This window comes from Pseudophryne corroboree, chromosome 2 (genome assembly GCF_028390025.1).
Source record: "Pseudophryne corroboree isolate aPseCor3 chromosome 2, aPseCor3.hap2, whole genome shotgun sequence".
NCBI lineage: Eukaryota > Metazoa > Chordata > Amphibia > Anura > Myobatrachidae > Pseudophryne > Pseudophryne corroboree.
Genome location: NC_086445.1, coordinates 581,127,924 through 581,144,044, shown reverse-complemented (window position 1 = coordinate 581,144,044; position 16,121 = coordinate 581,127,924). Strand labels below are relative to the sequence as shown.

The 16,121-nt window shown below is 44.9% G+C and overlaps 1 protein-coding gene across 2 annotated transcripts in view; it reads left to right on the top strand.

Annotated features, from left to right (window-relative positions):
- The window catches only part of HNRNPR (heterogeneous nuclear ribonucleoprotein R), a 216,393-nt gene that overhangs the window by 149,307 nt on the left and 50,965 nt on the right, over positions 1-16,121 (top strand). For both annotated transcript variants that reach the window (XM_063954493.1, XM_063954492.1), the window contains exons 3-4: positions 11,044-11,157; positions 11,388-11,564. In XM_063954493.1, the coding sequence (XP_063810563.1) occupies positions 11,044-11,157; positions 11,388-11,564 (291 nt within the window). The remainder of the gene's footprint in view (positions 1-11,043; positions 11,158-11,387; positions 11,565-16,121) is intronic.

Below are 16,121 nucleotides of genomic sequence, written 5' to 3'. Positions count from 1 at the left end.
GTGCACACTTTTTTTCTGCAGGAGTGCCACTGCCAGTGTGACTGACCAGTGACCTGACCACCAGTATATAGTATACTATATTGTATTGTGAATGTCTGCCTGTAAAAGTTAAACACACGTCGTGTGACTTGTGTGGTGTTTTTTTATTCTATAAAATAAAAAACTCATTCTGCTGACAGACAGTGTCCAGCAGGTCCGTCATTATATAATATATACCTGTCCGGCTGCAGTAGTGATATATATATATTTTTTATATCATTATTTATCATCCAGTCGCAGCAGACACAGTACGGTAGTTCACGGCTGTAGCTACCTCTGTGTCGGCACTCGGCAGTCCATCCATAATTGTATACCACCTACCCGTGGTTTTTTTTTTCTTTCTTCTTTATACATACTACATCTCATTATCATCCAGCCTATATTAGCAGCAGACACAGTACAGTACGGTAGTCCACGGCTGTAGCTACCTCTGTGTCGGCACTCGGCAGTCCGTCCATAATTGTATACCACCTACCCGTGTTTTTTTTTTCTTTCTTCTTTATACATACTACATCTCATTATCAACCAGTCTATATTAGCAGCAGACACAGTACGGTAGTCCACGGCTGTAGCTACCTCTGTGTCGGCACTCGGCAGTCCGTCCATAATTGTATACCACCTACCCGTGGTTTTTTTTTTCCTTTCTTCTTTATACATACTACATCTCATTATCATCCAGTCTATATTAGCAGCAGACACAGTACAGTACGGTAGTCCACGGCTGTAGCTACCTCTGTGTCGGCACTCGGCAGTCCGTCCATAATTGTATACCACCTACCCGTGGTTTTTTTTTTCTTTCTTCTTTATACATACTACATCTCATTATCAACCAGTCTATATTAGCAGCAGACACAGTACGGTAGTCCACGGCTGTAGCTACCTCTGTGTCGGCACTCGGCAGTCCGTCCATAATTGTATACCACCTACCCGTGGTTTTTTTTTTCTTTCTTCTTTATACATACTACATCTCATTATCAACCAGTCTATATTAGCAGCAGACACAGTACGGTAGTCCACGGCTGTAGCTACCTCTGTGTCGGCACTCGGCAGTCCGTCCATAATTGTATACCACCTACCCGTGGTTTTTTTTTTCTTTCTTCTTTATACATACTACATCTCATTATCATCCAGTCTATATTAGCAGCAGACACAGTACAGTACGGTAGTCCACGGCTGTAGCTACCTCTGTGTCGGTACTCGGCAGTCCGTCCATAATTGTATACCACCTACCCGTGGTTTTTTTTTTCTTTCTTCTTTATACATACTACATCTCATTATCAACCAGTCTATATTAGCAGCAGACACAGTACGGTAGTCCACGGCTGTAGCTACCTCTGTGTCGGCACTCGGCAGTCCATCCATAATTGTATACCACCTACCCGTGTTTTTTTTTTCTTTCTTCTTTATACATACTACATCTCATTATCATCCAGTCTATATTAGCAGCAGACACAGTACAGTACGGTAGTCCACGGCTGTAGCTACCTCTGTGTCGGCACTCGGCAGTCCGTCCATAATTGTATACCACCTACCCGTGGTTTTTTTTTTCTTTCTTCTTTATACATACTACATCTCATTATCATCCAGTCTATATTAGCAGCAGACACAGTACAGTACGGTAGTCCACGGCTGTAGCTACCTCTGTGTCGGCACTCGGCAGTCCATCCATAATTGTATACCACCTACCCGTGTTTTTTTTTTCTTTCTTCTTTATACATACTACATCTCATTATCATCCAGTCTATATTAGCAGCAGACACAGTACAGTACGGTAGTCCACGGCTGTAGCTACCTCTGTGTCGGCACTCGGCAGTCCATCCATAATTGTATACCACCTACCCGTGGTTTTTTTTTTCTTTCTTCTTTATACATACTACATCTCATTATCAACCAGTCTATATTAGCAGCAGACACAGTACGGTAGTCCACGGCTGTAGCTACCTCTGTGTCGGCACTCGGCAGTCCATCCATAATTGTATACTAGTATCCATCCATCTCCATTGTTTACCTGAGGTGCCTTTTAGTTGTGCCTATTAAAATATGGAGAACAAAAATGTTGAGGTTCCAAAATTAGGGAAAGATCAAGATCCACTTCCACCTCGTGCTGAAGCTGCTGCCACTAGTCATGGCCGAGACGATGAAATGCCAGCAACGTCGTCTGCCAAGGCCGATGCCCAATGTCATAGTACAGAGCATGTCAAATCCAAAACACCAAATATCAGTAAAAAAAGGACTCCAAAACCTAAAATAAAATTGTCGGAGGAGAAGCGTAAACTTGCCAATATGCCATTTACCACACGGAGTGGCAAGGAACGGCTGAGGCCCTGGCCTATGTTCATGGCTAGTGGTTCAGCTTCACATGAGGATGGAAGCACTCAGCCTCTCGCTAGAAAACTGAAAAGACTCAAGCTGGCAAAAGCACCGCAAAGAACTGTGCGTTCTTCGAAATCCCAAATCCACAAGGAGAGTCCAATTGTGTCGGTTGCGATGCCTGACCTTCCCAACACTGGACGTGAAGAGCATGCGCCTTCCACCATTTGCACGCCCCCTGCAAGTGCTGGAAGGAGCACCCGCAGTCCAGTTCCTGATAGTCAGATTGAAGATGAAGATGTTGAAGTACACCAGGATGAGGAGGATATGGGTGTTGCTGGCGCTGGGGAGGAAATTGACCAGGAGGATTCTGATGGTGAGGTGGTTTGTTTAAGTCAGGCACCCGGGGAGACACCTGTTGTCCGTGGGAGGAATATGGCCGTTGACATGCCTGGTGAAAATACCAAAAAAATCAGCTCTTCAGTGTGGAGGTATTTCAACAGAAAAGCGGACAACAGGTGTCAAGCCGTGTGTTGCCTTTGTCAAGCTGTAATAAGTAGGGGTAAGGACGTTAACCACCTCGGAACATCCTCCCTTATACGTCACCTGCAGCGCATTCATAATAAGTCAGTGACAAGTTCAAAAACTTTGGGCGGAAGCAGTCCACTGACCAGTAAATCCCTTCCTCTTGTAACCAAGCTCACGCAAACCACCCCACCAACTCCCTCAGTGTCAATTTCCTCCTTCCCCATGAATGCCAATAGTCCTGCAGGCCATGTCACTGGCAATTCTGACGAGTCCTCTCCTGCCTGGGATTCCTCCGATGCATCCTTGCGTGTAACGCCTACTGCTGCTGGCGCTGCTGTTGTTGCTGCTGGGAGTCGATGGTCATCCCAGAGGGGAAGTCGTAAGCCCACTTGTACTACTTCCAGTAAGCAATTGACTGTCCAACAGTCCTTTGCGAGGAAGATGAAATATCACAGCAGTCATCCTGCTGCAAAGCGGATAACTGAGTCCTTGACAACTATGTTGGTGTTAGACGTGCGTCCGGTATCCGCCGTTCACAGGGAACTAGACAATTTATTGAGGCAGTGTGCCCCCGTTACCAAATACCATCTAGGTTCCACTTCTCTAGGCAGGCGATACCGAGAATGTACACGGACGTCAGAAAAAGACTCACCAGTGTCCTAAAAAATGCAGTTGTACCCAATGTCCACTTAACCACGGACATGTGGACAAGTGGAGCAGGGCAGGGTCAGGACTATATGACTGTGACAGCCCACTGGGTAGATGTATGGACTCCCGCCGCAAGAACAGCAGCGGCGGCACCAGTAGCAGCATCTCGCAAACGCCAACTCTTTCCTAGGCAGGCTACGCTTTGTATCACCGCTTTCCAGAATACGCACACAGCTGAAAACCTCTTACGGCAACTGAGGAAGATCATCGCGGAATGGCTTACCCCAATTGGACTCTCCTGTGGATTTGTGGCATCGGACAACGCCAGCAATATTGTGTGTGCATTAAATATGGGCAAATTCCAGCACGTCCCATGTTTTGCACATACCTTGAATTTGGTGGTGCAGAATTTTTTAAAAAACGACAGGGGCGTGCAAGAGATGCTGTCGGTGGCCAGAAGAATTGCGGGACACTTTCGGCGTACAGGCACCACGTACAGAAGACTGGAGCACCACCAAAAACTACTGAACCTGCCCTGCCATCATCTGAAGCAAGAAGTGGTAACGAGGTGGAATTCAACCCTCTATATGCTTCAGAGGTTGGAGGAGCAGCAAAAGGCCATTCAAGCCTATACAATTGAGCACGATATAGGAGGTGGAATGCACCTGTCTCAAGCGCAGTGGAGAATGATTTCAACGTTGTGCAAGGTTCTGATGCCCTTTGAACTTGCCACACGTGAAGTCAGTTCAGACACTGCCAGCCTGAGTCAGGTCATTCCCCTCATCAGGCTTTTGCAGAAGAAGCTGGAGACATTGAAGGAGGAGCTAACACGGAGCGATTCCGCTAGGCATGTGGGACTTGTGGATGGAGGCCTTAATTCGCTTAACAAGGATTCACGGGTGGTCAATCTGTTGAAATCAGAGCACTACATTTTGGCCACCGTGCTCGATCCTAGATTTAAAGCCTACCTTGGATCTCTCTTTCCGGCAGACACAAGTCTGCTGGGGTTGAAAGACCTGCTGGTGAGAAAATTGTCAAGTCAAGCGGAACGCGACCTGTCAACATCTCCTCCACATTCTCCCGCAACTGGGGGTGCGAGGAAAAGGCTCAGAATTCCGAGCCCACCCGCTGGCGGTGATGCAGGGCAGTCTGGAGCGACTGCTGATGCTGACATCTGGTCCGGACTGAAGGACCTGACAACGATTACGGACATGTCGTCTACTGTCACTGCATATGATTCTCTCACCATTGAAAGAATGGTGGAGGATTATATGAGTGACCGCATCCAAGTAGGCACGTCACACAGTCCGTACTTATACTGGCAGGAAAAAGAGGCAATTTGGAGGCCCTTGCACAAACTGGCTTTATTCTACCTAAGTTGCCCTCCCACAAGTGTGTACTCCGAAAGAGTGTTTAGTGCCGTCGCTCACCTTGTCAGCAATCGGCGTACGAGGTTACATCCAGAAAATGTGGAGAAGATGATGTTCATTAAAATGAATTATAATCAATTCCTCCGTGGAGACATTGACCAGCAGCAATTGCCTCCACAAAGTACACAGGGAGCTGAGATGGTGGATTCCAGTGGGGACGAATTGATAATCTGTGAGGAGGGGGATGTACACGGTGATATATCGGAGGATGATGATGAGGTGGACATCTTGCCTCTGTAGAGCCAGTTTGTGCAAGGAGAGATTAATTGCTTCTTTTTTGGTGGGGGTCCAAACCAACCCGTCATTTCAGTCACAGTCGTGTGGCAGACCCGGTCACTGAAATGATGGTTTGGTTAAAGTGTGCATGTCCTGTTTATACAACATAAGGGTGGGTGGGAGGGCCCAAGGACAATTCCATCTTGCACCTCTTTTTTTCTTTAATTTTTCTTTGCGTCATGTGCTGTTTGGGGAGGGTTTTTTGGAAGGGACATCCTGCGTGACACTGCAGTGCCACTCCTAGATGGGCCCGGTGTTTGTGTCGGCCACTAGGGTCGCTTATCTTACTCACACAGCTACCTCATTGCGCCTCTTTTTTTCTTTGCGTCATGTGCTGTTTGGGGAGGGTTTTTTGGAAGGGACATCCTGCGTGACACTGCAGTGCCACTCCTAGATGGGCCCGGTGTTTGTGTCGGCCACTAGGGTCGCTTATCTTACTCACACAGTCAGCTACCTCATTGCGCCTCTTTTTTTCTTTGCGTCATGTGCTGTTTGGGGAGGGTTTTTTGGAAGGGCCATCCTGCGTGACACTGCAGTGCCACTCCTAGATGGGCCCGGTGTTTGTGTCGGCCACTAGGGTCGCTTATCTTACTCACACAGTCAGCTACCTCATTGCGCCTCTTTTTTTCTTTGCGTCATGTGCTGTTTGGGGAGGGTTTTTTGGAAGGGCCATCCTGCGTGACACTGCAGTGCCACTCCTAGATGGGCCCGGTGTTTGTGTCGGCCACTAGGGTCGCTTATCTTACTCACACAGTCAGCTACCTCATTGCGCCTCTTCTTTTCTTTGCGTCATGTGCTGTTTGGGGAGGGTTTTTTGGAAGGGCCATCCTGCGTGACACTGCAGTGCCACTCCTAGATGGGCCCGGTGTTTGTGTCGGCCACTAGGGTCGCTTATCTTACTCACACAGTCAGCTACCTCATTGCGCCTCTTTTTTTCTTTGCGTCATGTGCTGTTTGGGGAGGGTTTTTTGGAAGGGCCATCCTGCGTGACACTGCAGTGCCACTCCTAGATGGGCCCGGTGTTTGTGTCGGCCACTAGGGTCGCTTATCTTACTCACACAGCGACCTTGGTGCAAATTTTAGGACTAAAAATAATATTGTGAGGTGTGAGGTATTCAGAATAGACTGAAAATGAGTGTAAATTATGGTTTTTGAGGTTAATAATACTTTGGGATCAAAATGACCCCCAAATTCTATGATTTAAGCTGTTTTTTAGGGTTTTTTGAAAAAAACACCCGAATCCAAAACACACCCGAATCCGACAAAAAAAATTCGGTGAGGTTTTGCCAAAACGCGGTCGAACCCAAAACACGGCCGCGGAACCGAACCCAAAACCAAAACACAAAACCCGAAAAATTTCCGGCGCTCATCTCTACTTATAATGTCATCACTATCAATTTCCTAACTTTACAATGGGTTTAGAAGCCAAAATCGAATGTGTAAGATCATTCTAATCATTTGGAGATTTGAGTTCGATTACAAATAGAACTTTAGTAAATTTGGGGATTTCATTGTTGTTCTATGGGAAAACATTGATGTTTCTTTTTCATCCACTAGGGGTCACTGGAGTACTCTTGGGATGTGGACGGCTACCGCAGGAACAAGGCACTGAATAATTAAATTTAGAACTCTCCTCCCCTCCATATCCCAGAGTACCTTAGTGTTTTTTCTGTTCTCCTTGTAGCAACAAGTCAGGCTCTACCGTTTGGCCTCTCGTCAGCGCCTCGGGTATTCACCAAGGTGATGTCTGTGATGATAGCTCATCTCAGATCCCTGGGAGTGATAATAGTTCCGTACTTGGACGATTTGCTCATCAAAGCTCCGTCTCAACAGATGCTCCTCCAACATGCGTTGCTGACGTACAATGTACTTGTTCAGCACGGTTGGATTGTCAACTTCAAGAAATCACATCTGATTCCGTCTCAACGACTTCAATTCCTAGGTATGATTCTCGATACGGTAAATCAAAGAATTTACCTACCAGAACAGAAAGTACAGGTCATTCGTCATCTGGTACAATTAGTGCTCAAGCCACGCACAGTCTCTGTACATTTTGTGCATTCGCCTCTTAGGCACAATGGTGGCGACTTTCGAAGCACTTCAGTTTGGGAGATTTCACTCACGTCCTTTTCAACTGGATGTGCTCGCACAGTGGTAGGGCTCGCATCTGCAGATTCACCACAGGGTGAGATTGTCGTCACGGCCCAGAGTGTCTACTCTGGTGGCTCAAAGTACACAATCTAACCGCAGGGAAACGGTTCGGCGCCTGGAATTGGATAGTTCTAACGACGGACGCGAGTCTCAGAGGTTGGGGAGCTGTAGTTCAAAATTGTCATCTCCAGGGTCTCTGGGCGGATTACGAAAGATTGCTGTCTATAAATGTCCTGGAACTCCGGGCAATTTACAATGCGCTACGACAAGCAGTGCACATGCTTCGGTCTCAGACTGTCCAGGTGCAGTCAGACAATGCAACGGCGGTCGCATACATCAACAAACAAGGAGGAACGAGAAGCCGCATGGCAATGCGGGAAGTAGCTCGAATCCTCAGTTGGGCCGAGCATCACCAAGTGATATTGTCGGCAGTGTTCATTCCGGGAGTGGACAACTGGGAGGCGGATTATCTCAGCCGGCGGGATTTTCATCCAGGAGAATGGGCATTAAATCCAGAAGTGTTTCACATGTTGGTCCAGAGGTGGGGTTACCCTCAAGTGGACCTGATGGCATCTCGCCACAATCACCAAACGCCCCAGTATGTGTCCAGAACGCGAGATCCAAAGGCAGTGGCGGTGGATGCTCTCACCATTGCGTGGCCGTACAGCCTTGTGTATCTGTTTCCACCGTTTCCGCTGCTCCCTCTGTTTCTAAAACGGATCAAAAGAGAGTCCGCCACGGTCATACTAGTGGCGCCTCATTGGCCTCGGAGAGCTTGGTTCTCGGATCTCCGCGGACTACTCGCAGACTATCCTAGGCCGCTCCCACTACGTCCGGACCTGTTACAACAGGGTCCGTTCCTTTACCCCGATTTAGCGCGGCTGCATTTGACGGGGTGGCTGTTGAGACCTCCCTCTTAAGAAAAGAGGGCATTCCAGATTCGGTTATACCAACCATGTTACGAGCTAGGAAGCCGGTTACGGCAGCTCATTATTACAGAATTTGGCGTGCCTACATAGGTTGGTGTGAAGCTCGGAAGTTTCCGACATCATCTTTCAAGTTATCCCGTCTTTTGTTATTTCTACAGACGGGGTTAGATGGAGGACTGCGTTTATCTACACAAAGGTGCAGGTATCTGCGTTGTCAATTTACTTTCAAAGACGATTGGCTCTATTGCCATCGGTACACACTTTTCTGCAAGGTGTCCTCAGAGTACAGCCTCCATTCATTCCATCTACAGCGCCATGGGACTTGAATCTGGTTTTAGATTTCTTACAGTCCTCATATTTTGAACCCTTACAACAAGTGGATATTAAGTTTCTCACTTGGAAAACAGTTTTTCTACTAGCCTTAGCTTCGGCAAGGCGTGTTTCAGATTTGGGGGCCTTGTCATGCAAGCCACCGTATTTGGTGTTTCATGATGACAGAGCGGAACTTCGGACGAATCCCGTTTTCTTACCAAAGGTAGTGTTATCTTTTCACATCAATCAACCAATAGTAGTTCCTGTGTTGACAGTAAATTCTGGAACCTTGGATGTGGTACGCGCATTACGAGTTTATGTATCCCGAACGTCTACAGTTCGTAAGACGGATACGTTGTTTGTTCTCTATGATGCTGCCAAGATGGGTTGGCCAGCTTCTAAGTAGACCTTATCCAGATGGATTAAACTGACCGTTCGTCAGGCTTACCTTCATGCTAGGTTACAGCCGCCTACATCAGTTACAGCTCATTCCACACGTTCTGTGGGAACTTCGTGGGCAGCTGGTCGTGGGGCTTCTACGACGCAGCTTTGCCGTGCGGCTACGTGGTCATCAGTGCACACGTTTGTGCGCTTTTACAAGTTTGATACGTTTGCGGCATCAGCATCTAGCTTTGGCCGCCTAGTGTTACAGGTGCCAAACTGCTCTCCCGCCCACGGGGGAAGCTTTGGTACGTCCCAAGATTACTCCAGTGACCCCTAGTGGATGAAAAAGAAAATAGGATTTTGGTACTTACCAGGTAAATCCTTTTCTTTGAATCCATAGGGGGCACTGGACGCCCACCCAGAGCAGTTTTACCTGGTTTGTGGTAAGTTCAGGGGATCTTATGGTAACATATTCTCACCGACTGGTTCAAAGTTTCAAGTTCTATCGGTTATAGTGCCAACTGTATAGTTGTCAGTAACGTTATGTGTCAACTTTATTGTTGTCCGTTATGTTATATGTACTTCTCCATTGTCAACCTCTCTATAGCTCCTGTTCGGCTCAGTAAAAAACACTGAGGTACTCTGGGATATGGAGGGGAGGAGAGTTCTAAATTTAATTATTCAGTGCCTTGTTCCTGCGGAAGCCGTCCATGTCCCAAGAGTACTCCAGTGCCCCTATGGATTCAAAGAAAAGGATTTACCTGGTAAGTACCAAAATCCTATTTTTTCAGAAATTCGGTTTCTATTGGGATATGAGTTAAATCTGCCTTTAGAATCGATTTGACATTCGATTTGGGCTTCAGTGATTCTGTTGACCCCAAATCGAGTTGCAATCAAATTGAAACAGAATGCCAAATCCCTTGAATCACCGAAATTGAACTTTTTAGTAAATTTTGCACCAGGTGGCTGGTCAACCTTTGAGTGCCTGTCTCTATCCTGAGAATGAGTTATTATCCCAGATTAATGGCTGTCATGGAGTACTTTGCAGAAATTGAATTATCAGTGAGTATAATCCGCTATTATGTCATGTGGTTATGTAATGGTGTGGGGAATGTTGTCATTGCACATATTAGTTTTGTTAATACAAAGTGAGCATTGTTTAAATCCAAAGCCTTCCTGAGTAATGTTGCTGATTGTGTGCATCCATTTATGCTCACAGACTAATGGCTACTATACAGCAGGATAGCATGCCATGTCACAAAGCATACGATTTCGGGCCCACCCATCGTAACCTTCAATGTCTCCTATCTAATTATATCCTTTCTGTACAGTCCACACACAACCTCACATATGTTGTCTTTCTTCACTTTAACATCCTCCTGACACTTGACCAACATTACTGGGTGATCATATCATACAACCCATTAAGAACCTTTGCAACCTGGCAGGACCATTATGCAATAGGTAGCGCCTATCCTTGTGTATCAATGCTTATTTCCCTATAGATTGTAAACTTGCTTAAAGGGCCTTCTTTCTTCTAGTCTGTCTTTTATTACCCAGTTTTTGTTCTTTTACTGTTGCCTCAATTGTAAAGCGCAGCGGAATATGCAGCGCTATATAAGAAACTGTTAATTAATAAATATCATGCTAGTTCCACAGACAGGACAAAGAGTTCAGTGTACCTCTAAAGCTTCCACAGTTACAAGATCTCACTATGATAGAGCAACTTTAGGATGTGGCTGTACGGGTTAATTGTCGTATGAATGTGAAGCAACTGCATAATGGTTTTGTGTCTTCATGCACCAGAATCTCTAAGGAACGTTATCAGTGCTTTGCTGACGATCAGGAGAGATGGTATTTATTATTACTAACGATTTTTTTTAAAGTTTGCCGTTAGACTTTATGCAGCCAATGCATGGGTCATGTACTTTTTAAGGGTTACTATTTTGCGATAACCACCAAATATGTGTTTTTATTTTGTTTTTTAAATGTTTGATATTTTGATTGACATTACATGTGACGTGTTTTCCCTTCAGGCATTATTGGAGAGAACTGGATACAGCTTGGATGTAACTACAGGTCAAAGAAAATATGGTGGACCTCCTCCAGAGTCTGTATCCCCTTGCACGCAGCCTGGCATCGGTACAGAGGTCTGTGTGTATTTTGTCATGAATATTAGCACTTTGCTTCACTTTCGCAGTGGGGTACTTTTGTTCTTGACTTTTATTTCTCTGCTTATATTAACCAAGTGTAAATCTACCAGTGCATAGGTTATTAGAATAGTATAATTAGATATTTTTTTTATTTATTGTTTAATTCCCCCCCCTCCCCCTCATTTTGAAAGATGTTTTCTAATCGTATGCCTTAATTTTTTTAACAGGTTTTTGTTGGCAAGATACCTAGAGACTTGTATGAGGATGAGTTAGTACCTCTTTTTGAAAAAGCAGGCCCCATCTGGGATCTTCGTCTTATGATGGATCCTCTCTCTGGACAAAATAGGGGTTATGCCTTTATAACTTTCTGTTACAAAAATGGAGCTCAGGAGGCTGTTAAATTGGTAAGTGCTGGTTATGTTTTTGCATCTATAAATAGAAAGCACTTAAAACGCCAGATAGCTATTCTGTTTAGACATTTCTTTCTTTTTTTAAATATCTCTAAGTCAAAGGGGGGAATTCAATTGTTTCTTCCCGCGGCTGCCACTAGATGGCGTCCAACAAAGCAATTCATTTTTTGCTCTGTTTGGGCACGCTGAGCTGTGGGGAGACACATTTCAGCCCTGTGCTGGTGAGCTGAAATGTGCGAAGTGACCCCTTCAAGCATGCAAATGGCACTTTTCCGCTTTGCGCCCAGCACTTTGGTCAGGTTAATGTAGTTAAACCTAGCCTGTCTGGGTGCTGTCAGCGCTCTGAAAGAAAACTGTTGAATTGCCCCCAAAGAATTGATCTCAACTTCTTCTTTACAATACATTTAGGGCCTAATTCAGATCTGATCACAGCAGCAAATTTGTTAGCAAATGGGCAAAACCATGTGCACTGCATGGGGGGGGGGGGGGGAGGGGGAGGCAGATATAATATGTGCAGAGAGAGATTTGGGTGTGGTGTGTTCAAACTGAAGTCGAAATTGCAGTGTAAAAATAAAGCAGCCGTTATTTACCCACCCAAATCTAACTCTCTCTGCACATGTTAAATCTACCCCACCTGTAGTGCACATGGTTTTGCCCATTTGCTAACAAATTTGCTGCTGCGATCAGATCTGAATTAGGCCCTTAATCAAGGTAATGAATATCATATGCATGTCATAAGTGCACTTGTGGGGGCAGTCAATATAAAACCTTTGACGTATGTAAAGTCATCCTATTTCATTTCAAGTTGTGTCTTTTAAGTTGCCAGTGAGCTGTGAGGCACCTGACTCGCAGTAAATAGTGATCGTGCACCTTTTGGCAGCCAATTGTTAGACCCAACTAGCAATATCATGAAGAAAGCCAATTGTTAGACCCAACTAGCAATATCATGAAGAAAGCCAATTGTTAGACCCAACTAGCAATATCATGAAGAAAGCCAATTGTTAGACCCAACTAGCAATATCATGAAGAAAGACAATTGTTAGACCCAACTAGCAATATCATGAAGAAAGGGGGTAATTCTGAGTTGATCGCAGCTTCAAGTTTGTTAGCAATTGGGCAAAACCATGTGCACTGCAGGGGAGGCAGATATAACATGTGCAGAGAGAGAAAGATTTGGGTGGGGTGTGTTCAATCTGCAATCTAAATTGCAGTGTAAAAATAAAGCAGCCAGTATTTACCCTGCATAGAAACAAAATAACCCACCCAAATCTAACTCTCTCTGCAAATGTTATATCTGCCCCCCCCTGCAGTGCATATGGTTTTGCCCAACTGCTAAAAAATTTCCAGATGCGATCAACTTGGAATTACCCACAAAGTTATCACCGTGCATTCAGTCAGTGGCGTTTTGGCGTCAGGCAGAACACCAGTGATGTGGGCACCCATGTTTGTTTATTGCAAAAGAGAAATAGTTTGGGTTTAATGAAGTAGTTGTCAAACTGTGGGGTGCACGAAAATGCGGCTATGTTGGGTTGTTGGTGGGCAGTCAGTTGCTGATTCACTTTGCCAGGTGAAAGTGTTTAGTTAATTTTTGAAGTGTATTCCCATTCCATACACTACACTCAAAAGAGAAAAAAAAAGCGCTAGAAAGCCGGTAGTTTATTGTAACAAAAAAAAAACACCCATACAATATTATACACTAATTAAAACTAAATAAATTCATATAATGATAAAATCTTTATAAAAATATTAAAAAACCAGCAAAAATCCAAGGTCAGTTTACTTCATTAGCTGCTATATTCGTTTCAACATTAAGCCTGGATCATTAATATGCACTGATGCAGGATTTTTCATGCAAGCATATAAAGGGTTACTAGCATGGACGCTTGGCATTCTAGTCAAGCACATGCATGTATGGATATAGGGGGTTATTCACAGTTGTAGGCAAACCAAAAAAGTTATCAATTGGGCAAAGCCATGTTACACTGCAGGGGGGGGGGGGGGTGGCAGATATAACGTGCAGAGAGAGTTAGATATGGGTGGGTTATTTTGTTTTTGTGCAGGGAAAATTCTGGCTGGTTTATTTTTACACTGCAATTTAGATTTCAGAACACACCCTGCCCAAATCTAACTCTCTCTGCACTTGTTACATCTGTCCCATCTGCAGTGCAACATGGTTTTGTCCAATTGCTTACTTTTTGGGTTTGCTAACAACTCTGAATAATCCCCATAGTCATTAGTCACTGGGTTAATAGCATAGAAGCTTGTCTAGCTTTCTTATTGAGCACATATAGTTGTTAATAAGGCAGTCTCTTTATAGTTGTTAATAAAACTGGGTATACACTAGAGCGATGTCTGCACAAAATGCCATTTCGTAACGTCATTTTGCCTACGACGCTCAGTGTGTATGCATGATTGCGTGCGGCCGCTAGTGATGGACGCTTGGTTCTATGTGCTGCACATAAAACCAAGCGTTGTCGCTAGCGTCCTGTATTATGCTAATGGAGGGCGGTACATGTTTGTTCCGACCACCATTAGCATCGCCCCAGTGTGTACACACAATCTAGGGCTGTCGGGAATTTGTTCCGACGTCGGAGCGAATCCCCGTCGCTGTAGTTGTGTACCCACGGTAAGTGTTTGTTATTATAGAAATGAGTCTTGCTTCTCAAATAAAGCACACACATATATTAATAAAACCGTTCTCTAAGTTTAGTATCTCAATGTGTGTCCATGTAGGTATATATTTCAGTGACCTATAATTACCTCCTTCACCTATAGCTAACCATTGGGTTAGCAATCAAGTCTGAATTAGGCCCTATATCCATACATGCATGCATGTGCTTAACAAAAAAAAACAGATAAGCTTCCAAGCTATTAACCCTTTATATGCTTGCATGAAAAATCCTGCACCAGTGCATATTAATGATCCAGGTTTAATGTTAAACTAATATAGCAGCTAAGAAAGTAAATTCACCTAATCTATATACTGGCCGCTGTGAATTAGTGTATAATACTGTATACACAGGCTGGCTCTCTGAGATCCTAAACTACGTTCAGTTCTGATAAGCTTGTGAATATTAGTAGCTCTTACATGATTCATACGTTTTTATTTGTAGTAGCCTTTCTCCGGCGGGGTCCACATGTTATCCACAGGAGAACATTGGGATATAATGATGCGACAGCGGATTTGCACCAATCGGTCAAAGCTTTCGGCCTCCCAGCATGCAACGGGCCCGTCCATATATTCCTGGCTCAGACAAATCAGTATTTTGTTTGTTGCGACAGGAGCTGGACCATGGTTAATGGGCTGGTTTTTAGCAGCCCTAAGCTTTTTTTATTTTATTTTTATAGTCTTATATTTTTTTGAGCGATCTTGTCTAAAAAAGCATCTTAGACGTACCTTAGAGTCGCTCCAACAACTCCACGCCGTGTTGCAACAACGCTTACCCACGTGTACAGTGCTGTTTCAGCGGGCGTCTGTGTAGGATGTACTAGCAAGTCCAGCAGACGTTACCAGGCTGTGGCCGGAACACGGGGAGAAGGTAAGGCATCGGTTCTGCTTAGAGGGGGAACACTGACACAGCCGCACTGTTTTGGGTGGAGACTACCAAACAGTCGCTGACGCTACCGCCACCTCAGGTGCACCAGCGCTAGGCCCTAGGGATCATAGGCTCCAGGGGTAGTATGAGGCCGCGATCCATAGGGTTGATGTCAGTAGTGGGGCGTCAGATGCTCCCTTGGTCATCCCTCCTCCCGGTTCATGACCAGTTTTCTCCGGGTCTCCCGCCATGAACTGAGTTCCCGCTTCCGTCTGAGATGCTGTTTATCTAAAAGGACCCAGTAATAGCACAGGCGGCTGTGTGAGTGATGCGTCAGTATTCACTTGGGCGTCTGTGTTCACTGTAGGTTCACGGGGTGAGTGTGTACACTATTAGCGTCTGGATACACTCAGCGTTCGCTAACGTATTGATCGATCCTGGAAGTGGGGTGAAGTCTCCCTGTATCCCACGCTCCTGAGCCGGGTAATACAGCACTAAGTCTCTATCTACCTTTGAGTACGAATAGTTGGATAAGTGCTTGATGCATATGAGTTTGTAAACTATTGCCGCTGTTTTCTTTCGCTGTGTGACGGAATATGGTTAAAACTCCTATATAAGGTAATGCAGTGATATGTTTCTCCCACATACTTGACATGTATTTGTAGTTGATTATGTGCTCATATTGCTTATTATACTAATGTATAACCTGTGACTGATTCCTAGTGTGATTGTTGATTTTACTATAATTCTGTCAGTTTTTCTGTGTATTTCGATACTCAGTGCAGGTGCAAAGCAGGGTTGGGTCGGATTGTGTGTCACTAACAAAATTTAAAGTGATTACAGTCACAAATTGTGTAGTAACACTGTACGGGTGTGTGATTTATTTTACATGTAGAAGAGCAGCAAGGGTGAGGAAAATACACTTCCACAGCAGCACCAACTCTCATTTAATGTTTGTCATGCGAAGCTAGGTTAACCTCTCAGGATCTGGTTCAAAATGGATTATGTGCAAATT